This window comes from Lonchura striata, chromosome Z (assembly GCF_046129695.1).
Source record: "Lonchura striata isolate bLonStr1 chromosome Z, bLonStr1.mat, whole genome shotgun sequence".
NCBI lineage: Eukaryota > Metazoa > Chordata > Aves > Passeriformes > Estrildidae > Lonchura > Lonchura striata.
In genome coordinates, this window is record NC_134642.1 from 39,512,648 (window position 1) to 39,535,110 (window position 22,463).

The window sequence follows — 22,463 nt, forward strand, 5'->3', positions numbered from 1 at the left end:
TGTCAAGGCCAGAAGAGAGGGACCATCTCTGGCACTCTGGCACAGCCCATGGCAGAAGCCCATGGTACCAGGTACCCAATGGCCAGCATCCTGTGTCCCAAGCTGCCAACTTTTTGGCACGTGTAGCTTCTGCTCAGCACGAAATCAGCCCCAGCCAGATCTTCTGTACCACTTGATGGATCTTGAACCTTCTTGCAGCAATGGCAAGCCTGTGGATATGGATGTATTCACACGGCAATGCTGAGTACATTCATAAAGGAAGGTGTTGGGTTGACCAGTGATTTGGGCTGGGAAAGAGCTGGGCAAACTGGTTTAGCAGAGGCGTGGAGCCTATGGGGCATGGCGCAGAGCTGGGACTCTGGCAGTGCCGCAGAGCAAGGCACAATATCCCACTAACTTGTCCAGTACCTTTTTGTGTGTGCACAAATTACATGTTGACAGAAAGGATTTTCCCATTCCCTTCTGCACCACATGAAAAAAACCCATTTGCTGGTTGGACTCAAACTTCCTGCTGGATGATCTTCTTTGATTGTGCTCTAAATCCACTATCCTGAAAGAGTAAGTGCTCATTCCCTGCTCTCTGGTGTAATACAAGCCAGGATGCTATGGACACAGAGTTCACCAGGCAGCCATGCCCACTTTGCTCCTTCTTTACATGAAAATCATTCTCGCCCCCAAACAGCCCTGGGGCCCCATGCATGCTGTTTCTGTTCCTGACCCTTTTGTGATGGGAGAAACAAAATGATGGGCAAAAAACAAGAGAAGGTTTCGCCCAAGATTTATTCAACAGTAGGATGGGGTGGACTTTTTGTTTTGGTTTGGGTTTTGTTTCTTTCTTGATAATCTCTGATGCTTACTCTACTTTTTTTCTTGGCAAGTGGTGAGCTAACATCACCATTACTCTCTGGTCTCTTCTAATATGTTTCATTAGCTGATTAAAGCCCACCCTTGTGCTGTGCATCCTTGATTACACCAAATATGCAGCACTTTGCAACTACCAACATGGACCACAGTCTGTTGTCCATGTGCCTGGTCACTTATGGTGCAGGACTTTGTCAAAGCTTTTTGGTGTCCAAGTGCACTCTATACATACACTGAGCAGCACTCACATGCTTCCTGCCACCTCTGAGGAGCAGGAGAAAGACTTCTGCCTAGAGTGGAGTTGTGCCGTCCTCTAGCCTCCATAGATACGTTTTTCTTAACTATACATCAGAAAGAAGAGGTGACATCCACCACTGAGGAGTCCCTCAGCCACCCTTGAGGAAAGGGGACAGCCATGAAGGGGTCTGCACCTCAATATAGCAGGGTCCTTCACCCATTGCTGAGGAGAGTGGACACCCACCACTGAGAGACCCTTTGCTGAAGCGTCCCAACACCCTTACTGAGGACAGGGGACAGCAACTATCAAATGGTTCTTCACCCAGCTCTGAGGAGAGAGGACATCCATAATGGAGGGGTTCCTGACTGACCACTGAGGAGAGGGGACAGTCATGGCCAAATGGTGCCAACTTCATTGCTGAGGAGAGCAGAAAACCACTGCTGAGGAGAGTGGAAACCCATGGCTGACTGATCCCAAATTCATCACTGAAGGAGAGGGGACACAAGAGCTCCTCCACTCATCACTGCGGAGAGGGGACGCCCAATGGCTGAGGGGTCTTTCACCCACTGCTGGGGAGAGGGACCCCCCCACCCTTAAGGGATCCTTGAACCATCAGTGAGGAGAGGGAACATCCATTGCTGAAGGGACTGAGGAGCCGTCTGGGCTCCCCTGCCCCCGGCTCTACCGCATGTCCTGGGGGGGGCTGGGGTGGGGTAGGGTCACCCCGGGGGGGAATCCCTGGTTCGAGTCCCGCGCCGGGCGGCTCACCTGCCTGGACCATGCGGCGGCAGACTTTGGCTCCAGCCCCTATAAAAGGTAACGGAGGCGTGAGTCAGAGCCGCCTCCTCCTCCCCGCCCGCTCTCACTTACGTGCGGCCGGGCGGGCGGGCAGGCACGGAGCCGCCGTCCCGCACCCGCGCACTTGCCGGAGATGAACCGCGCCGCGCTGCGGGTCTCGCTCCTATTCCCGCTTCTGCTCCTGCCCTCCTTGGGCCGTGCCGGCTCCGACCAGGAACACGGCGGCGAAGAGACCCCGCATTCCCCGGGGAAAGGTGAGCGGGGGTCCCTCTGTGCGCGGGGCTCCATGAGGCGTGGGGCACCCCACTGCTGCCTTTGCCTTTGCACGAGGCGCCTCGGAGCTTAAGTTTGGGATCGCCGGTGCCTGAGCACCCTGATGCGTGCAGCACCCCAATACTGAGTTTGGGGTCTCTGATACATGGGGTGCCCTGATGTACAGGGTTCCCTCCCTTCCTGGGCTGGGGTCCTTGATGTGTGGAGCGCACCAGTGGAAGGGGTGCTGGATTTCGGATGTCTGATGCTTTGTGGAGAGGTATCCCCAGTGCCAGAGAGTTCTCCCTTTGCTCGGTTTGGGGGTGGAGGGGCTGCTGTACCTCCTGCTGCACCCGTGTTAGGGCTCTGGGTGCTCCAGTGATGAGATGCCCCTGTGGAGATGCGTCCCCGCAGCATCGCCCAGCTGCGGGCGCTGCACCCCCTAGCACGTCCCTGCCTTTGTCCCCGCTCCCGCCAACTCCCGTGCGGCTTGACTGGCCTGACCCCTGCCCAGGGGCTGGGCCCTCACTTTGTCCGCAGCCTTTTTCCTTCGCTAAGACCCTCTCACATCAGACTGAGGGGCTCTGAGCTTCCCGAGATGGGGCTACAAGTGTTGTGCACCAAGCATTCCTGCTCACTCCGGGGAAAGACCAGCGGTTCCAGCCCTGCACCCGGCATGTGGTGAGCGGGGGCCGGTCCCCTTTATCCTGCAGAATGTCGCTTGGGCTGCCCTGCATCCACCTTGTCCTCCCGCAGCCCACTGAGAACGGGGTCTGGCCCTGCTGCAGAGTTGGAGGGGAGCTGCCTCACGGCTGACGATGGGGGACAGGGGACGTGACAGAACGCAGGGCTGCAGGGTTGTGTGCCCCTCCTCCTCCCCGTGAGATGTCTTGTTGCTGTTGTGGGGGCTTTCAGAGTTACAGGTTCAGGGAAAAAGTCTTGGGTCTTTGGTTGGTCCCTTTTCTGACTGGAGGCTACGGCACTGCAGGGATTCTGGGGAGAGTGTTGTAGATTGCTCTTCTGGGGCTGAGTCCTGCACAGGGACGTTGTTGTCCCTGTTCATGCTCCTTGTACCCACTTTGCCCATAGGTTTGTTTTCCGGGCTCAGCCTCATGGCATGTCCTTGGTTTCGCCTCTGGTAAGGAATTGTCCTGACCTGCGCCAGGACAGCTGCCCTGTGGTAAGGACCAGGAATCTTCTTGTGCCAAGAGCTGCTTTTTTTATTTCAATGAATCTCTTTTCTTACCAGAGCCACTCTTACCGATCTTGCAGAGTTGAGCACTGGACAGAGATGGGGATGCAGATGGTTCTTGCCACAGAGATTATGTAACCCAGGCCACAGGGTGGGAGGATGTCAGGCATTCAGCATACCAGTGTGCTGTGCTGGCCAAGGGGCTAGATCCTGCGTGAGGCTTGGGATGGGTGGGTGGGATGACTGGGATGGAGAAGGGGAAAGGAGGTGGCCAGGAGGTCAGTAGGGGACAGTCAAGTTAGCCCATGCTATACCAGTGTCAAGAGGCTGAAAGTCTGGATGGAATCCCATAAGAAGCAGGTCATGGCTGGAACCCTCCAAGGCTCCTGCCAGGTGCCAGGATCTGCATGTCTCAGCACCTCTGCTGGGTGGTGAGCTGGTTCCCTCTTCCTCGAGGCTAGCGCATGAGATAGGGCTGGTGGCTCCCTAGCCCATGGACTCAGCATGTGCTCAGGGATTTGTCATGGGGTTGTTCTCTGAGAGGACTCTCCCTTGCCCAGAGACCTGAGTCCCACGCTAAATGTGTGTTTGGGAAACAAAATCTCAGTTTCCCTGTTACCTCTCCCTCTTATTGAGAAGTGTCTTGCTCTCAGTGTCCTCTTCTTGCTCATTCCCCAATGTCCTTTTTCTCCAACTGAACCTATTTTTCTTGCTTAATACTCCTTATTCATCTCTCTTGCCAGCTCCAAGCACTGATCTGTCCTCTGGGATTTCCCCATTTTTATCCCTTTTGTTGGGATGGCCCTTTCTCCAAAACACTCTGATTGTTTCCTGTTTCCCCCAGCACTTGCTGGGTTTGGAAGGAGCAGTAACATGTGCTGGAGTAAAGCCTGCCCTATGGGTTCCTCCACCCAAACCGTTGCTCCTCCTGGGGGGAGCTGGCACAATCTTGGGCTCCACAGCCCAAGCAGTCCTTCACCAGGAGAACAAAGAACAATCCCTGCAGTGGCCTGTGCTGCCGGTGGCAGATTAAAGGCTGATCCCAAAGGCTTGCAGTGGGTCAGAGTTCTAAACACAAAGGGGCTTTAATGCAGCCAGGCTTGGGAAGGATCAGTGCCCCCTGGGCAGCATATGAGGTGGTGTCCTAGGCTGAAAGTACATGGTGTCCAGACCTTCTGCCTGTGCTGTGTTTGCCACAGACTGGAGAGCTGGCTTTGGACAGTGTGAGCACAGCCCAGGTTCCGCAAGCAGGTCATTGCTTTCAAGGCACATGCTGTTTGGATGTATTTTGTAGGCTGGGACCTGGATGCTGTGGCTGGTCCCTACTTTGGCACCGGCACTCTGTGCATCTCTGCATGTCCTGGTACCTCCTGGCCTGCTGTAATAACACCCCACTTACCCCCTCTTCTGGGCCATGAGCTCCACTGATCCCTTCGTAGCCTGGGACAGCAAAGTGGTCCTGGTCTGGCATCTGTGAGCTGAACTCATCCCATGGGCTTTGAGCTAGGTGTGGCTGAGGATTGGGTTCCAGTGGGAAGAAGAGGCTCTGGCAGGATGCCAGCACTCCCTGCAGCTGAGCACAAGGCACAGTGTGCCCAGCTGATAAGAGAGCAGGACGGAAGAGCTAGAAGTGAGCCTGCTGTCCTGTGTGCCATACATGAGCCATCGAGCTTCTAGAGTTCAAGGTGAGCAGATAGTATGAGTGGCTGTGCTGCTGTCAGGCAGCATCCACGCCGTGAACAGCACGTGTCCCGGTGTTATCGGGTGCTCTGGAGCAGCCTCAGACTCCATAGACCCTAAATTATGAAAAAGTCAGGATAGGAGGTGCAGACCTATAGGGCAAACTGCCAGTCTCCTTCCTTATTGTTTGGCTCTGCTGAGGATTGCCTCCTGGTCTGTGCAAATGATCCTGAGTCCTTTGGGTGCACAGTCCATCCCTGTGTGCCCTTGGTGAGGTCTCCTGGGCGCAGCTTGCTGCATCAGTGCCTTTCCTTTCCTATGGGATTCACAGCAGCCAGTGGTTGAACTGGCTCCTCACGCTGCCAAAAGCTGCTCCTACCCTTCCTCCCGGACTGCAGGACATGCGGAGCAGCACGCTGGTAATGGCAGCGCCTGCCCGAACTCGGCGGGAAAGTGTTTTTGGATGGTGTTGGATGTCAAGGAGGGAAGGGGGCTGGCACTTGCAGCAAAGCCTGTATCCCAGAATGGGAGGGCTGAGTGGGAGCAAGGAACAGCAGGAGAAAGCACAAAGGGAGGGTGTGAAGGGGGGAAACTCGTGGGAAACTTGGCTGGATCGCGGGCCACTGTGGAAAGGCGGGTGGCAGGCAGTACTCAGGTGAACCGGCGGGCTCTGTGCGACTGAGAACGGGGACGTTTTTGCCTGCAAGGGCAGGCAGCTGCTGTCAGCACCCTACTGTGTTCTCCTGCTGGAATCCCTGCAAGGAACCCTCTTCTTGCACGTTCTCTCCCGGTGCGCATGTCGCATCACCAGGGCTGTATCCCCCCAACGTTTTTGGAAGCGCTTTGCAGTCCCTGCCGGGGCAGTGGGTGCTCAGAGGAAAGGCAGGGCATGCAAAGAGCTGCAGCACCCGCTGCCGAGGTGCAGCCACGTCTTTTGTGGTGAGCGGCAGCAGCTCAGCAGAAGGGAGATCTGGCATCACACAGCTTTTCGAAGGAGAAGACGTGCTCCGGCGAGAGGTGTGGGAGGCAGACTGAATTATGCAAATCGACACTTGGGCAGGGCAGTGGGTTAATGTTCACGTAAAAGGATGAGAGATTGTAAATGCCCCCAGGTGGAAGGGATAGGAGTAGTTGGTGTAGGGCTCTGAGCTGTGCCGAGGCAGGGGGTGATGCTGAGAGCCTGACCCAGCGCCTCGGCTGGGCTCACCTTGGCGCTCTCCTGCAGCACTCGGTGTGTGTGCCAAGGGGGCCCAACCCTGCACAGCTGCGCTTGAGAGATGCCTGCTTGAGGGGGTGGCCTGGCTGTGCCATCACTGCACCCAGATCCACGGGATGGGAAAACACACTCAAGGGGGCTTCAGTGGGTGGATAAGAGCTCATGGATCCTTTTGGTTTTGATGCCGAGATATCCCTGGGGAAGTCTGTTGTGTTGGGATGGGTTGAACTGGTTCCTGGGTGCAGCTACAGCCTTTGGAGTGTCCAAAACTGCCAAGGTGAGCTGGCAGGAGGCTGTGAGGAGGGTCCAGAGCCCCCTCGGCTGTGGGACTAGGCATGTGCTGGGATATGTGGGAACCTGAGGTAATTGGCACAGTGCTGACACAGCAGGGCAGGTGTCAGCACGGGGCTATTGCTCAATCTGTGATATGATGTTTGAGCTGCTTTCTGTCCAGGCAGAGTCTCTGGAGGTGAGCAAAAAGTGGGGTGTTGGGGCACGCTGTGCCAGTAGAGGCATGTGCAGTGAACCATGTGCCAGCCCTGGGGTGCTGTGCCTTACCTATGCCAGGACTACCCCAATGTGAGTGTTTCTTTGTGCAGATAGTGCCAGGAGGGGTAGGAGAGTGGGAACAGTGTTGGAGAAGATATACGGTGTTTTTGAAGAAGGGTCCCTGTTCTCTGGATTTTGCACAAAGTAGCATCCGGGTAGCAGGTATCCTTTGTGTGAGCAAGGTGGGCAGGATAAATGAATCTCAGCTTGCTGTAGCACAGCTGGGTGCATCCTTGGGCAGTGCCATGCAAGTAGACATGGAGGGGGCACTGCAGTCTGTCCTGGGGCACACATGTCCTGATGCATGCAGCAGAGGCTTGCCCAGTTCCTATGCCTTTGGGAATACCAAAGACATTCCTAAGCATTGCTTCCGGTGCATCAGAAATGCAACAGAAGTGAGTCGCCAGTCACACAGGATGGAGCCCCAAGATTTGTTCCCATCTTGGAAAAACACAGTGCCCCTAAACACCCTCCAGCCCTTCCCAGCCTGGTTTGGCTCTGGTCATCCACTCTCCTGAGCAGCAGATGCACCAAGACCCCCAGCAGCGCCCATGCCTGGATCCTCGCTGAGTGCAGGGCAGGATCCTGCTGGGCTTGGGGCCTTGTATGGGACATCTGGGCCTGGGAAAGCTTGCCTCCTCATTTCTCACCCCTGAGCTGGAATCCACTCCTATTAATAGCAATGGTGTGTCGATAACTCTTGTCAACAGCAGGGGTGGGGGCCAGAGCAGCTCCTGCTGAGACCCTCCTGCATCCTGGTGAGACTGGCAGACAAATGGCCCCACCAGGGAACAGAGGTGATATCTGGGCACAGTTGTACCTCTTAAATGCTTCTCCATGTCATGACTGCTGTGTGAATGCCTCCCTTTGCCCCAAACCTGTCCCATCCTGGCACTCTCCACTCCTACACTCACAGGCTGGGAAGTGCCAACTTGTCTGTAATGACAAGTTTGCTGGTAAGGAGAAATCAGAGGAGGAGCCCATTAATTACTTGTTGTGCCATCCAGAGCAGGCGCATTACACTTTTGGGCCATGTTTCCCTCATTTGGGCAAATTTAAGCCCCACATCCCTTTGCCTCGAACTGGTTGTTTAGAAGGGCTAGTGATAGCTAAGGTGTTTGGTCAGGGGCATCTGAGAAGAGGTTCTCATGCACTTATGAGGCCAGGTCCAGTGATGTGCATTGATGTGCAGAATCTAGTCACTGCTGACAGCACTGGAGGAGAGCGACAGTGCAAGGGCCAGACTTTTGAGTACTGGGTACTCTTAGAACCTTCCCAGGAGGGCTTTTTCCCCTCTAGATCTGCACAGTGGGCACACCACCAGCTGTGGGAACTCAGGTCACAGCTTGCCCTACTGTGGTCACAGTGTGACCCATGCATGACACAAGAAATGCAGAGGTCCTGGCATGGGATTCCCCATCCTCCCTACTGCTTTTCCAAAGGAAAGGGTTTTGCATGGTAGGACCATATGAAGCTCTGTATGGATATTTGAGTGGTCATATGAACTAGAACTGAGGACAGGAGCTGAGCCTTTTGCCTGGCATATTTTCCTGTGAAAGACCATCCCCACTGCAGGGGCACGTGCTGATGTAGAGAGAAAGTTTTGATGCTCATTGTATTCCTCTGCTGTCAGTTCCAGGGCAGCTTTCCCAGGTGTTGCCCGAACTCCTCATGGAATGTGAGCGCTGCACTTGTGAAGTGCCTTGTCTTGGGGTACTGGGAAGTTTTGGCTGCTCTTGAGCAGCTGCAGATACAGCTGTTCAGTAATGGAAGCCAGAATCTGATTTTTCTTTTTTGAGGATGATGACAAAATGTCAACCCTGGGGTTTTCCCTCTGACTGACAACTGCAAGGAACCTGGCCATGGTCCAAGGAGGCAATACCCTCTGGGAACACGCCCCTTTCTGGGGCAGAGGGAGAAGTGGGAAAGCAAAGGTGGGGAGGCGGATGGAAGGCAGTGGGAGCCTGCTGCCTGGCAGAGGTGTGTTTGCTGACAACCTTTCCCTTCCATTCATGTGGTTCTTTCTTTTCTTCTTTTTCAAGGCCACAGCCACTGGAGCTATGAAGGTAAATACACTGCAGTTATTTCTGCTTTTTTCCTACTACTCAGCAGATCCTGGAACAGAGCCAGCTGTGGTTAATTATTACAAGGTTTCTGTGCGCACTCCACGACTCACCCTTCCCTCCTGCCTGACCCTGACACAGTGCCCGTACCCAGGCATGTATGGGCTGAAGAGCCAGAGGTTGATCTGATTTCACCAGGAAGCAGCCGGTCCAATGAGGGCTTTCCCAGCCCCTTGGGTGTGGGGGATGACCCTCAGGGAATGAATGACCCTCCCTGAATGAGAGCTCCCCTGACCCTGTTCCAAGCGGGGGAAAAGTCTGCTCTCCCCAGGCTGGACTTGCAGCCCATGCTGGGACTTTAACCAGCCCAGGGATTAGCTTGTCCTCACCTCTGCCCTCTGTCACCCTCCCTTACCATCCTGCCTGGTCCTGCCCTTTCTTCAAAACCTGGGAGGCTTCTCCACAGTACCCATGATGGGCATCACCACAGTGGTATGACAGATACACCTTTTACTACTTACTGCACCATAACTCTGGAGTTTGGCTCAGCTACTAACAGCCAGCTCCATATTTACAGGGGTCCTGCGAGGGGCTGGCCTGGAGACAAGCCTGGGTTTGCACTGGCCCATGACACGCTAGAAGTAGCCCTCTGCAGTGCAAAGGGAGTTTTCTGAGGCACCAGCCATGCTTATTCCAGCTGTGGTACTGGGAAGAGGTGGCCATTTCAGCAGCCAGTCCAGCCATATCAGCTGGCCCTTTGCCACAGAGTCCAGGAGCACTGTGGTACCTTGCTCAAGCAGCTCTGGGGGTGATACCTGCCAGAGGCCAGGCTGTGCAAGGCAGCCAGTGTGTGATGAGCTGCAAGGCAGCAGCTCCTCAGCTTGCCAAGTCCACTTGTAAATGATCCTCTTGCACTCTTCCTAAACACCCCAAAAATAGACTTTCCTGGCAGCTCACCATGCTCTGAGACCTTTCCTGATACAGCTGTATTCAGTCACATGTTGGCATAAAGCTGCTCCCAAGCTAACTTCATGGAAGCTAAACTTATGTGCATGGGTACTTCCCTGGCCAGTGCAAGCCCCCTTCCCCAACACCCCCAAACCTTCTTTCTGGAGGTCTCCTCACCCTGGGGATCTCACTGACAGTCCCTCCCTTCCTTCTTACACCAGACCTGAAGCACTGGAGTACAGACTACTTGGACTGCGGGGGCACCAAGCAGTCACCCATCAATGTTGACACAGCTCAGGCCATCTTCAGCCCTGACCTGCGGCCGATCCAGATCTCTGGCTACAGCCTGCCTGCCAGCGAGCAGCTCAAGCTGAAGAACAATGGGCACACAGGTGGGGGCAGAGGCAACTGCAGGGGCTGGAGCCCAAGGAGAGGATGCTCAGACTCTCCCAGCAGGACTGGGCTTCTCTGATACCTTTTCCCTGAGCTCTGGGAAGTAGATTGTCTTGTAGGCTGCCACCCTGTTGGTTTCTAGGCCAAAAGGGAAGCAGCAGACTGTAGAAATTTTACATGTCCATTAGTTTTCCTGGACAAGATAATAAGCCCCAAGATGTCCAGAGCCTTTGGGAGCTGGCTCCAGAAATTTGTTAACTTCACATTTTCTTTAAAAAGAGAATGATGTTTCTGATGTGGATTTTCAGCCACTGGTTCCTCCCCTGCATTTCGCTTTCAAAGGATTCATCAGTCTATGGATGTGGCTTAGATTTTAAGCTACTTATACCTTTTAGGGCACAACATTGACCACCTTACTTTGTCTGTACTTAGGGATTCTATCTCAAATCTTAAGAAATTTTCATAGGTTTTTGTTTTCTCTTCTCCAAAACTAGGATGGTTTTTGTAAACAACTTTTTGGACATGATTTATTCATGTTATTTTAGTATCAGCCTTGGTATTCCAGATATGGAGGAAAACCACATCTTTCCACAGCTGAGGGTGGTTGCACCTGGTTGTTACCAGCTTTTTCTTGGAGGAGGTAGAATGTTTCGAGCACACTGATGTCTGCCAGTCCCTGAGCTAAGAAAGAGTCAGGGAGAAGGGGACTTAAGAACTTGCTGATGGTGTGATAAGGCACTTCCTTGCCCTGGTGGCCAATGAGATGGAGCTGACCTGTGTATACAGAAAACTTGACAGGTCAGGCTTGCTGTGTATGGTCAGATCAGCTGTGTGCTGCATGCACAGAACCCTATATTGTGGCCTCTTGCCCTAATGTGCCTGCAGAGTTAAACTAGTTGAGCTCAGTAGTTGCTATTTTAGACACCATGGCATCTGGTGTTGCTTGGTGTTTAGAAAAGCAGTGAGAGCATTTGCATTGGGGAGAGGGGAAGTACTTTCTCACAAGGCTTTTAAGACACGTTTTTTACTGTGGCAACCGCTGGTCTGCTTTATGAAAACTATAAATAAATAAAAAGTTGCAAGCTCAGTAAGATATTTGTACAGTTACTCATTTTGGTAACAAATTGTATATGTTATATAAGCTTTTTTTTTTTTTTTTTTTAATTATTCAGGTAGTTAGGAGAAAGAAAACAATGGTTTACCTATACAAAATAAGTGTAAAAGCAGATAAATTCATAGGGAGGGAACAGTTTCACACTTCCTGTATTTGAGTTTTCTATCCCTGAACCCAGTGGCAAGGAACTTGAGATGGCCAATGACTCATCACAGCCCTGTTACGTAGTTAATCCCTAATCTGTGCCCTATCAGTGATATTACAAAGGGACGCCCCATTTAAAAAAGGAAAAAGGAAAAGACCTTACATTAAAAATTAGGAAAAGGTGCTTAAAAGGATAGAACAGCCTTTCTCAGGGTCCAAGGACACTCCTGATATTTTTGCCACATGTCCAGGTAACTCAGTTTTCTTCCTCTGCCACACTGCTGCATAAATCCAAAATAGCTGGACAAACCCCACTAAAGTAAAGAAAAAACAAAGTATGAATTTATGACATCCAAAGAGGCAAAAATTTTTGCTCTAAGTACTTTCAAAATATTTAATGCTTCTGTGCCCTAGCTCCAGTGCTGTCATACACTTGCAAGCTGCTTTATTTGACAGGTCCCAGCTTACCAAGAGTTGCAGCTCTCTGTCTCCTTGCCCTGTTCTCATAGATATTCACCATTCTGCCAGTATTTTTCTCTATGAATTTTGTTCATGGTCTCTTTATATTATTCTCACTTACTGAATAAATTGTTGGATAACATTTGGCTTGGAGCTGGCCCCAAAAGTCTTTGTGGAAGGGCTCTTCACTTTCCAGCATTTTCGTAGCAGCTATTTTTGAAGCTGACATATTTACTGCAGTATCCTACAACCTTCAGTCAGAAGTTGAACCCTGCCACATTGGCAGGCTTGCCCACAGCCTCATGACAGATGGAAAGCAAGGCTTTCTGTTATGACCAGTTTCTGGAAGCCCAGAGCGACTGTTTCCCTTGAGACACCTCCTTTGTGTACCTGTGGAATAGATTGGGCTTTCTGTTGCATTACTGACCTCTTCCTTCTGCCTGTGCAGTTGTCCTTGAGCTGCCTGACTCCCTGGCCCTCACTGGTGGCTATGCCCAGCAATACCGAGCTGCACAGCTGCACCTGCACTGGGGCTCCCCATCAGGACCCGGCTCGGAGCACACCATCAATGGGCATCGCTTTGCTGCCGAGGTGAGGAGCCCTCATGGTGCTGGATGCATCTTTTCTCTCATGGTGCTGGGCGGGGAAGGCACTGGAATGCTGTCATGCTCCTCGCCCATGGCTCTGGTTGTCACTGGATGTGGGCTGTAACTCCTGACCAGGAACCTGGGCAGCTCTGCAGAAGTGGAGTTGAGTATAATAGGCCACACTTTGGTGCTGAGCCAGACTCATGCAGAAGCCTGGTCCTGGGCTGATGGAGCAGGAGCTATGGCAGTCCCCGGCTGTGGAAGACAGCTTTTCTAGAGGCTGTGAGCCTGCTTTGGGAGCTACAGGGACTGTTTACTCTGTACACACTGTCCTCTTGCTCTGCCAGCTCCCATCTGGTTTTATTCCTCCTTCTCTAGCTGCTGTCCTCAAACTGAGCCTGGCTCTGCAGTATTAGCCCCTGTTATGCAGGACAGAGTGCCAATTTGCTGTTTCTGAACAGGGAAGTTCCTGCAGTCAGATCTTCATGCTGGCTGCTTTGCAGCAGCAGATTTTCTTGAACCCACCAGTATTTTCCCTCCCCTGCAGTGGTACTCATCACACCTGCATGACTCTCACAGCCCTTATGTCAGCAGGCTGTAGCCCTGTGGGAGTGAGCATCTCCCAGTGGTGTCCATCGAGAACTGGGATTCTGTTTTTCCCTTCCAGATCCATGTGGTCCACTACAATACCAAGTATGACAGCTTTACAGAGGCAATGGTTCACCCAGATGGCCTGGCTGTACTGGGAGCCTTTCTGGAGGTAAGTTTCATGGATCAGCAGGGGGAGGATAGGACTGGGGTGGGCAGAATTAGACACAGTTTTGGGGACTGACAGAGGTGCAAATGTACTTTGGAAGAAGGGGAGAGAAAGGGCAGACCAGCCTTGATAAGAATGAAGGGGTCACTGTGATAGGGTGCCTCTCTCAAGGCCTCCCTGCTGCTATCACTGTCTTGTCTCCCTTTGGGCCCCAGCCTTGCTGTTACCTTGGGATCTCTGTGTTGCAGGTTGGGCATGGGGAGAACCAATACTACCATGAAATACTTAAACATCTGTTTGAAATCCAAGAAGTAGGTAAGGCCCTGTCCCACCTCATGCTCTGTGTCAATGGCTGCAGCCCAGCAGAGAAACCAGCTGCTCAGCAGAGCAAAGCTGCAGCACACGCAGTGCCAGACTGCCCATGATCTTCATGCTGTTGTCCTCCAAGGCATTTGTACCAGTTTCATTCCCATTATGTTTCCTCTCTCAGGACAAGAAACCTCGGTGCCTGGATTCAACATTGCAGGTCTGCTGCCTGCCAACCTGAAATTCTACTTCCACTATAATGGCTCTCTGACCACCCCTCCCTGCTACCAGACAGTCAAATGGACAATCTTCAACCAGACTATGCTGCTCTCTCATCACCAGGTCTGTCAGGGCAACGAGCTCTGCATTGGGTCTTTCCCAGTTTCTCCCCGTAAGCTGGTGTAGGTGCCCTGTGCCAGTGCTCTGCAGCTCATCTGCTCCCAAAAGTGGGATGTCATTCCCACATATATTATATGCCATCCTGCTCACACTGTTCTCCTTCCAGATGTCAGTGCTGGTTTCAACCCTGAGAAGCCCTGATGACGAGATTTTGCAGAACAACTACCGGCCAGTGCAGAACCTGCATGGGCGACGGGTGCTGGCAAGCTTCCAGGCCACTCCTCCAGTGAAACACACTCCTGGTAAGGAGTGAGTGAGTGTGCCCAGGCTGCTCCCAGCAGCAGGGATGCAGTGATGGGGGCAGCAGCAGGAGTCAGTGCTTTGAGTATCTTACCGAGACACAGCATCTCCATGGGTTAGACCTGCCCTGCAAGTGACATGTGGCAGCACTGGTCTTAGGGTCCTGCTGTCGCCCATTCTGCACTTCCTCCACCCTGCCTGGGGAAGACTGGTTTATAGAAACTTATTTTATCTTTAGTCTTGCAGATGTAATAGTAGCAGGACTAGGGGATGCGTGGTGAAGAGCAAAGAGGCCGGTCCTAGCACTCCAGCTAGCTATGTCAAGCCCAAATGCAATAGATAAATTCAGTAGGAGCTGCCAGAGCTATAAGCTTGCAGTGAACACCCCTCCCCCAAATCCTTCAGGACAGGCAGTGCTGGGTACCTCTCCAGAAGGCTATGCTCTGCCAGCAGGGCCTCATGGCCATCCTTGCCAGGCACACAGTCCCCTGCTTGAGGGGTCCCTGAATGCCCACCTTATATTTCTCCTTGAAGGTCTTGCATTAGTGATTTCCAGGCATGAGTAGAAATCACTATTAATCATCAGGTGTGACTATTGCTCTGCATCACTGAATTTTGGCCATTGCTGCTCCCTGAGGTCACTGGGGATTTTCTGTTCAACATCCTGCTCTCTTTCTGTTCTGATGGCATTTCCTACACCTTCTGTGAAAATGACTAATAGGAACAGCACAGGGCTGGTCCCCGGCCTCTGGGCAATGCCTCAATAACCACACAATGTAGTGCAAGGCACTTCCCTCACCATTCCACCTGCAGCCTGCTTGCTAATGGCTCTAGGCTTTTAATCACTGAGGTCTTCAGCCTGGCTAGCAGTTTCCCATGTGGCACTGCATCAAATGCTTCACTGAAGCTGGGAGAGATAAAATCTACCGCATTTTCTTTGTCTAGAATATCACTTATCAAAGAAGGATATCGGGTTAGGCTGGCATGCTCTATCTTTGGTAAACCTCTTAGATACTTTATCATATTTTCCATTTACCTCCAAGCTTTTCTTTTACTACTTTCTTGCAGAAGCTGTTCCAAAGCCTCCCAGCACTGGGGCAAGGGGGGAGATGCCCAGCTCTATTTTTTTTTTTTTTCATTATTTGCTATTCCTATACAAAAACCCCCACTGTAACAAAACCACAAAGGTCGTGTTCCAGAAGTGCCAGGAGAATGTCCTTGTACTCTTGGATGAGGTTACTGGTCCCCTGCTTTGTGTACACAGGATTGTTGGGGGTTTCTCCCCACATCAGTGCTAGCTGCTTGCTTTAGCCCTTGGGGCTGCTGAGCACTAAGGTGGAATGCTGTGGGGTCTTGTTTTGCTTGCAGATGCACCTTCTGTGCCCATGCTTGTTGATCTTTTTGCCAGCCAACCCAGCTCTGGATAACCACTCCTGTCCCTAGCTGCGGGGTGGAGGTGGCAGCTTTCCTGCAGCAGCCATATAGCTGGATAGAGCCCATAGATAGTGCCACTCTGTGCACCATACCTGAGCCATGTACAGATGATAATACAGCTCTTTAAAAGCCGTGCTTTCATGCTGGGCAAACATTTGTCTAGCACAGCTCCCTCCCACCATGTAGGGCCACCAAGCCATCCCCATGCCAGGTGCCCTACCTGCAATGCGTGGCTGCCTCCTCCCTGGGAGCTGCTGACCGTCTCACTGCAGGCAACTGTCCCCATGGCTGCTGCCTGCTGGGCTTTGCCCAGGGGCTTCTCTGGGGTCTCCTGTGAGGTCCAGTGCAGTTATGGGGTGCTGCAGTGCTCAGTACCTTGCCTACTTCCTTGACTGTAGCAACAACAGTGGGGGGAGTTTCTGTCTGGGCTCAGTGAGGCTCAGGTGCAGGCTGTGGTTCAGGGATCCTTTTTTCTCCCGTTTTCTCATGCTTCTGGCAGGGTGTCAGCAAGATCCTGTGAGCTGCTGGGGATGTGGCAGGCAGCTCTGCCCTGCTCATGGGAGTCTTGTGGGCAGCCCTACTTTGGAAGCGGAGCCCAAATGCCTGCAGGCTTGAGACTTAGCTCCCCAAATACTTCAAAGGCAACCCTCTGACTGCATTGTCTTTCTTTACAGGCAGTGGTGCTCCAGCAACAGCAGGTAGGTGAGGGGCTGGCACAAATCAGGGGAAGGTGGGCAGGGGGTTGTACCTGCCTGAGAATTGGGGTTGTGCGCAAGCCATGCATTGAGTTGGGGGCAGGCAGCCACAGCGAGTTTGTAGGCCTGCTCTAGCATCCACACTGCTGGTTCAATCCTCTGGCCTTTCTCTCCTTTTCAGAAGGACACTCCAGCTCATTTCATGCAGGTAAGCGTGCTCAGCCAAGGCTGTGTCCCCTCTGCCTGTGGGCTACCAGCCTGCTCCTTGCCTCCTCTTACTCAGCCACCCCCAGTGTAACATGCCTGTGCTTGGCTTGCAGGAGATGTGCTGGCTGTGCTCTTCGGGGTGCTCTTTGCTGTCACAGCACTGGCCTTCCTGCTGTACATCTATAAGCACCGCAGCCAGAATGCACGGTGAGCAACTGGGAGACACAGGAGGAATTGCCTGGCAGCAGGATGAGTCCAGGGCACAGAAGAGGGTTTAATGACGATTTCAGGAACAAGACCTCCTGCCTGGTCTAACAGACCCCCTTTCTTTCTCCACCAGGCTGGACTCGCCGACCAAATCCAAGGTCATCTACACGGCAGCCAGCACTGAGAACACTGCGTAAACTCCACACCTCCGTGGCAGTCCCAGCCCCACTGGCTCAGCCTGTCACCCCACCTCCTCTCACTCCCACCCCAGGTCAAGGAAGACCAGCATGCCTTGGCTGCATGGGCTGTCCACATGGACTGTTTGTCTGGGGTGCAGCATTTGGCCCCAATAGATATTTTTGTTATAAAAATGGTAAAAATTAAAAAAAAAAAGTAAAATCCTCCCATGGTACCAACTGTCTCTGCTGCCTTTGTGGGAAGCTGTGGGGCAGGAAAGAGCACCCTGGTTCAGCTGGAACCACAATGGAGAGGGGTGGGCAGGGACCCCTTCTCAACCGGCAAAGACAGCATCAGCCTCTGTGCACTGGGCAGAGCTCCAGAGTAAGCAGCACAAGGCTTCTTCTACAGCCCAGCCCTGCCCTTCGTCACTCTGGGACTTCTTCCTCCTCTTATTTGTGCAAAGCATTAGAAAAACATAGCTGTGGCTTGGTAAGGCTGAAAAAAGGCAGAGCTGAAGGTGGCAGAGCCACCACTTGCTTGCTGGCCACCCAGACCACCTCTGGCTTTATCATACCTAGATTAGCCAGGACAACCCTAAATCAGTGGCTACTTCCCACCTTTCATGATGGCTCCTGTGGAGCTGGAGCCGAGTCCCAGGGAGCTTTATGGCCATGACAAAACTGAAATAAACTGGCCCTGTCTGGGAGAGGAGAGGATCCACCCCAAAGCTGTAAAATTAGAGCTCAGCCACTGTTAGGATGGACAGAGCAGGAGCAAGGCCTGCAGGAAAATGGGGTCTGCAACTGCCAGACCATCCGGCTCTAGTCACAGCAGCACAACCCATTGTTACCACTGCTTGTACCCTCCCCACAAGGGCAGCGCTGCTGGCCACACAGAACCCTGCTTGTCTGTGGTACTTAATTTTATTGGTATAAAAGCCCACTGTGGATAAAACTGCCTTTTCAGCCCGATGGCAGTTTCTCCCTCCCAGCCCTGTGGCACAGAACCAGGGCTGGTACCCGCCTGAAAATCCCCAAGAACAGGAGAGGGCAATGATCCATTGGAATGGTCCCTTGAACCCCCTCCCAAATCTGTGCCGGCAACAGCTGTGGCATTGCATCTCCTCCCAATCCCTCCACCATCCTCCATGCCCACTGGGTCCTTTGGATACTGTCTTTTTCCCTCTCCTCCTCCCATCCTGCATGGTGTCAGTACCCACAGGTCCCCCAGCACCATCCTGCTGTACAAGGATGCCAGCTCAGCCCTGCCAGGGCTGTAGCTCCTGGGGCAGCAGGACTGGGCAGGGAGGTGGAGTAAGGAGCACTACAGCAGTCAGACACGACCCAGGGCACGGCAGCACTTTGCAAAGCCCCTTCCTCCACCCTGCAGTGAGGAGGCAATGCAGCCCCCTGCCCTGGCATGGGGGGAAGCACATCTGTGGCAGCGGGGGGAGAAGCAAAGTTTCTTTGGGCTCAAGCCTCCGGCAGTCGCAGGCTAACTGGGGCTGAGCTCACAGCAGGGCCAGCAAAGTTGGGTCCCCCAAAACTGAGGTGTTTTATGGGGACTCCCAAAGGGGCATTGGAGTGAGCCAGTCTCAGCCACGCTGGTTGGCTGGCTGCCACAGATGGACCCCAGTGCCTGCCCCACCAGGGCTGGCCAGGGTCCCCCAGTCCAGGAGAAAAGATATTGCAAAGAAGGTGATGCCCGATCCTGCCGCCAGGATGGGAGGGGAGGGGAGGGGTGGCTGGGGACAGGAACATCCTGCAGGGCCTCAGGATCCTGGCTGGGGGCTTGCTCCACTCCGTAAACCTGCAGGAATCAAGAAGAGAAACAGTGAATTTTCACCAAGCTCTACCCCACTTCTCCCAGAGAGGCAACAACCTGAGCGTGGTCTCAAAAACCACCTGCTCCTCTGCTCTAGGAGACAAGGGGATGATACCCTTGCTCAAGCTATTAGAACAACCTCTCAGCATCCCAGCACCAGTCCTGGTACCCCATGAGACCCAAAGTGTCACCCACCCCTTTCTGGAGCAGCACTTACAGAGGAGGAAGCGCCGCAGGTTCTGCGCAGATCCACCCGAGAGTAGGTAAGCCCAGGTAGCAGCAGCAGCCATCAGCAGGTAGGAGGGCACCAGGCTGCCCACGTACAGGGGGTTGCAAAATGACTGCAGAGAGAGGCACGAGAAGAGAAGGGTGAGCAGGCAGGAGACTACAGGGACAGGATGTGTGGCAGTGTCATCACCTCAGAGAATGGAGTGGGATAGGCAGCAGCAACCCCAGGATTTGGTTTGTGAAGGGCCAGCTCCTCTGCTAGTGCCAAAGGCTATTTCCTTCCAGCACAGGGACCAGTACCCTGAATACAGGTCCCAGCACAGAGCCCTGTTTCCAGTTACTCACCAACCCCGAAACAGTGAGATGCATGATAACGACTGCTGTGATCTCCCACCAGCGCCGGTGCTCACAGCCATGAAAGAAGAGGATTCCCCAGAAGGTGTGAAGGAAAATCAGCACCATGGTCATAAAAGCTGCAGGGAGAAGCAGAGGTGTCACCAGGGAATCACCCACTTGACCTAGCCTGCAGACTTGGGGAAGAGATGGAGAGGATCAGTAAAGAGCGGGGGGTGTAGAGAAACAGCTTGGCTGGACTGGGAGGTGCTGGGTCAGACTCTACATGTGGGAGACATGGAAAGAAGAGCAGGGAGGGTCACAGGGAACATCAGTTTGCCACAGAGATATGTGACACGGGATTATAAGGGTCTCAGATAGGTGAGGGTGCAGCATGGACATGGCAATGTAAGAGGGAAAAACTACAGCACCTCATCCGCTGCCTCTGAGGTGGGGCAGAGATGTGAGAAAAGGGTGCCAGTTACTCACCTGAGGTCAGGAAATACAGCTGTGAATCCCCATGGATGCCCACAGTGCCAGGCCCTAACGCATCTGCCAGGAGATTGATCATGGAGAAGGCGCCACTCATGAGACCAAAGCCCACGCCAGCCACTGCCGGGACAGGAACACTGTTAAGCTCTGAACTTTCCAAGGGTCACCCCACACACCTGTGAGCGAGCTTTGGCATGAGAAATCTCCTTTTGCTCCCAGCACCATGCTCAGCCCTGCCCAACCTCCCCCCTGCCCCGTGGTCAAGGTGCTCTACTCTGCACAGCACTCACCATATGCCATTTGCTGAATGGAAATGGGGGAGCAGCCGTCCTCACTGAGGGCCACCAGCCCCTCAATGGCCTTCCTGTGGAGTGAGAGTACAACGGATCCCAGCACAGCCAAACCACCTCCCAAGGCATGGTGCATGTGCACTCTGCACCATGCCACCTTCCCTGCAACACCTCAAACAACACCCACCATGGAGATTGTCCGTGTGGCTGTACACCAGACAAACCAGGCATGTGAAAATCATGTGAGGCCACATAGAAAGATTTTCCAGAGAGGAATGTGAGTGCCAGCCAGTGCAGCAGAGCAGGGCTGGTGTGAGCAGGACGTCGAGTGTAAGGCAAGCAGCACCCCCGCATGGAAAGCAGCCCCACTGCAGGCGTGGGAGGCTGTACCTGATCTCCACACTTAAAAGAAGATGTTGACTAACAATGGACGAGGTGCAGGAAGAGCTCAAAGAGTTAGCAAAATTCCGTGGGGAGAGAAACTGTGAGAGGAGAGGCTTCATAATTTGTGCCAACTACAGGTGTAACAGGTAAGGAGGATGCCAGGCAGGTCCTCAGCCTAGGGAGGACAGCAGTGCTTGAGACCAGAGATCCACAAGGCACAAGAAACACAGTGGTTTTATGTCAGAGGCTGCTCCATGGAAGTCTGCTACCCTCTGTCTGCCTGCCTCCAGCAGTACCCTGCTGCAGGGAGCCTGCCAACACGGCTCCCCTCCAGAATTCTCCCAGGAACACCGAGAAGTATGAAGGACACCTCCCTGTGCCTGCCTGCCCAGTCCCAGCACAGTGTCTGTCCACCCACAGGACAGGGTGCAGCACATGCTCCCCTGGCAGCAAAAACCCCTGCACCCGAAGACAATGGAATCAGGAAGGCTGGAAGTTGCCCAGGCTGCTCTGAGACTGTGACCTGGCTTGGTCAGGGCACCAGATCCTTCAGATCTTCGGGCTGCTCTGCCCCACCGCCTGAGACCAACTAAGGTCAACACACCAAAACAGATGCCACCCATGTGCTCACGGTAAGCACTGAGGCAGCTTCCTGCTACAATTGACAATGCCCCCAGTCCAGCAGCTCACAGGCGAAATCTGGCACCACCACAGCTGGGAAGACTGTCCAGCAGCATTGGCACAGTGGGGGAGATGCCGTTACCTGAGGAGCTTGTAGTAAAGGAAGCGGAAGGCCTCCTGCAGCAGCACAGAGAACATCACCCCAAAAATCAGGAGCCCCTTCTGCAGCCGCTCATCCTGGGGGTCGCTGGCTTTCACTGCGATAAACCAGATGAGGGATGAGAGCAGCAGTGACACCAGCCAGAAGAAAGCCCTGTAAGAGACAGAGCTGCTGGCACCGGTGCTGTGCCAGAGCACCTGCTGTGCTGGGACTGGCACTGGCAGCTGTGCCCCAGCCTTTCACACTCTCCAACAGCACCAGTGACATTCTGGTACTGATGCTGGGCAGGTGGTACCTGTATGGGTCTCACTGCTGTGCTGCGCATGCACATCTGCCCCACTGGTTACCAGAACTGGCACCAGTGCCCCTGTTGTGCCCACAGCAGTACCAGCACCTGTGCCAGGGTCATATCCATGGCAGTGCCACTTCCACTACCACATCCTTCTGGAGCCACAGTGGTACTGGTACCAGCTTCCCAGCTGCACAGACACACCAGTACTATTGCCAACCCTCCACTGGCACTGCAGGAGTTCTTGTGTCTACGATGTGCTGTGACAGTAAGAGAAACAATATTGGTGCTCCTCTCATGCAAGCAACAGCACCAGCACGGGTACTGGTGACTCCGGTGAACCCACAATAGCACCAGCACGGGTACTGGTGTGCCTGCTGCAGTCACGACGGTGCCTCAGCCAGTACCAGTCACATGCCTATCACACCCCTGATGCCACCACCACCCTGTCACACCCATACTGGTACCAGCACTCCTGTCACGCCCATACCGTACCAGCACCATCATTGGTACCAGCACCCCTGTCTCGATTACAGTGATCGTATTGAGGCGCTGGGACCAGCAGCCCATTACATCCGAACCGGGACCAGCACCAGCAGCAGAATCAGTGGCCCCACCACGATGGTTCCGGCAGCAGCGCCGGGGCCGGTCCCGGCGCCCCGCCACGCCCACACCGCTCCCGGAGCCATCCCGGCCCCACAGCACGGCCGCAGCAGAGCCCCCATCGCTGACTGACCCGGCGATGAGGATGATGATGCGGAGCGGGTCGCGGGCGATGGTGAAGATGAAGAGGCCGAAGGCGGGCCCGAAGGCGATGAAGGTGCACCCGAAGAAGACGGCGAGCGTCATTTCGGCGGGAGCGGGGACACGGGACCGGGGTCGGACCCGGAGCTCGGACCGGACGGGCCCCGCGGCCCCTTCCC

The 22,463-nt window shown here is 53.8% G+C and overlaps 2 protein-coding genes across 2 annotated transcripts; one reads left to right on the plus strand and one right to left on the minus strand.

Annotated features, from left to right (window-relative positions):
• Window positions 1-1,993: 1,993 nt before the first annotated feature.
• Window positions 1,994-17,151, plus strand: LOC110484177 (carbonic anhydrase 9). The gene is made up of 12 exons (XM_021554642.2): window positions 1,994-2,151; window positions 8,829-8,852; window positions 10,019-10,189; window positions 12,356-12,498; window positions 13,162-13,254; window positions 13,500-13,566; window positions 13,742-13,899; window positions 14,063-14,198; window positions 16,305-16,328; window positions 16,507-16,533; window positions 16,646-16,739; window positions 16,873-17,151. The coding sequence occupies exons 1-12, from the start codon at window positions 2,031-2,033 to the stop codon at window positions 16,934-16,936; spliced, it is 1,122 nt and encodes a 373-aa protein (XP_021410317.1). The 5' UTR covers window positions 1,994-2,030; the 3' UTR covers window positions 16,937-17,151.
• A 672-nt stretch (window positions 17,152-17,823) lies between these two features.
• Window positions 17,824-22,463, minus strand: LOC110484179 (gamma-secretase subunit Aph-1b). Its single transcript, XM_021554644.3, has 7 exons — window positions 22,277-22,463; window positions 21,234-21,404; window positions 20,087-20,160; window positions 19,794-19,916; window positions 19,317-19,444; window positions 18,961-19,084; window positions 17,824-18,728 (listed from the first exon to the last, which is right to left on the minus strand). Exons 1-7 carry the CDS (start codon window positions 22,387-22,389, stop codon window positions 18,691-18,693), a joined length of 771 nt encoding a protein of 256 aa, XP_021410319.1. The 5' UTR covers window positions 22,390-22,463; the 3' UTR covers window positions 17,824-18,690.

What these genes read in the sequence shown, in the direction of transcription:
- LOC110484177 (XM_021554642.2), top strand. Translation starts at nt 2,031, where the DNA reads ATGAACCGCGCCGCGCTGCGGGTCTCGCTCCTATTCCCGCTTCTGCTC. An exon ending in GTTTGAAATCCAAGAAGTAG is followed by an intron (nt 13,567 to 13,741) that starts GTAAGGCCCTGT and finishes TTCCTCTCTCAG; the next exon opens with GACAAGAAACCTCGGTGCCT. An exon ending in CTCCAGCTCATTTCATGCAG is followed by an intron (nt 16,534 to 16,645) that starts GTAAGCGTGCTC and finishes CTTGGCTTGCAG; the next exon opens with GAGATGTGCTGGCTGTGCTC.
- LOC110484179 (XM_021554644.3), bottom strand. Translation starts at nt 22,389, where the DNA reads ATGACGCTCGCCGTCTTCTTCGGGTGCACCTTCATCGCCTTCGGGCCC. An exon ending in CTTTACTACAAGCTCCTCAG is followed by an intron (nt 20,161 to 21,233) that starts GTAACGGCATCT and finishes CTCACTCCACAG; the next exon opens with GAAGGCCATTGAGGGGCTGG. An exon ending in ATCTCACTGTTTCGGGGTTG is followed by an intron (nt 19,085 to 19,316) that starts GTGAGTAACTGG and finishes CTCTCTCTGCAG; the next exon opens with TCATTTTGCAACCCCCTGTA.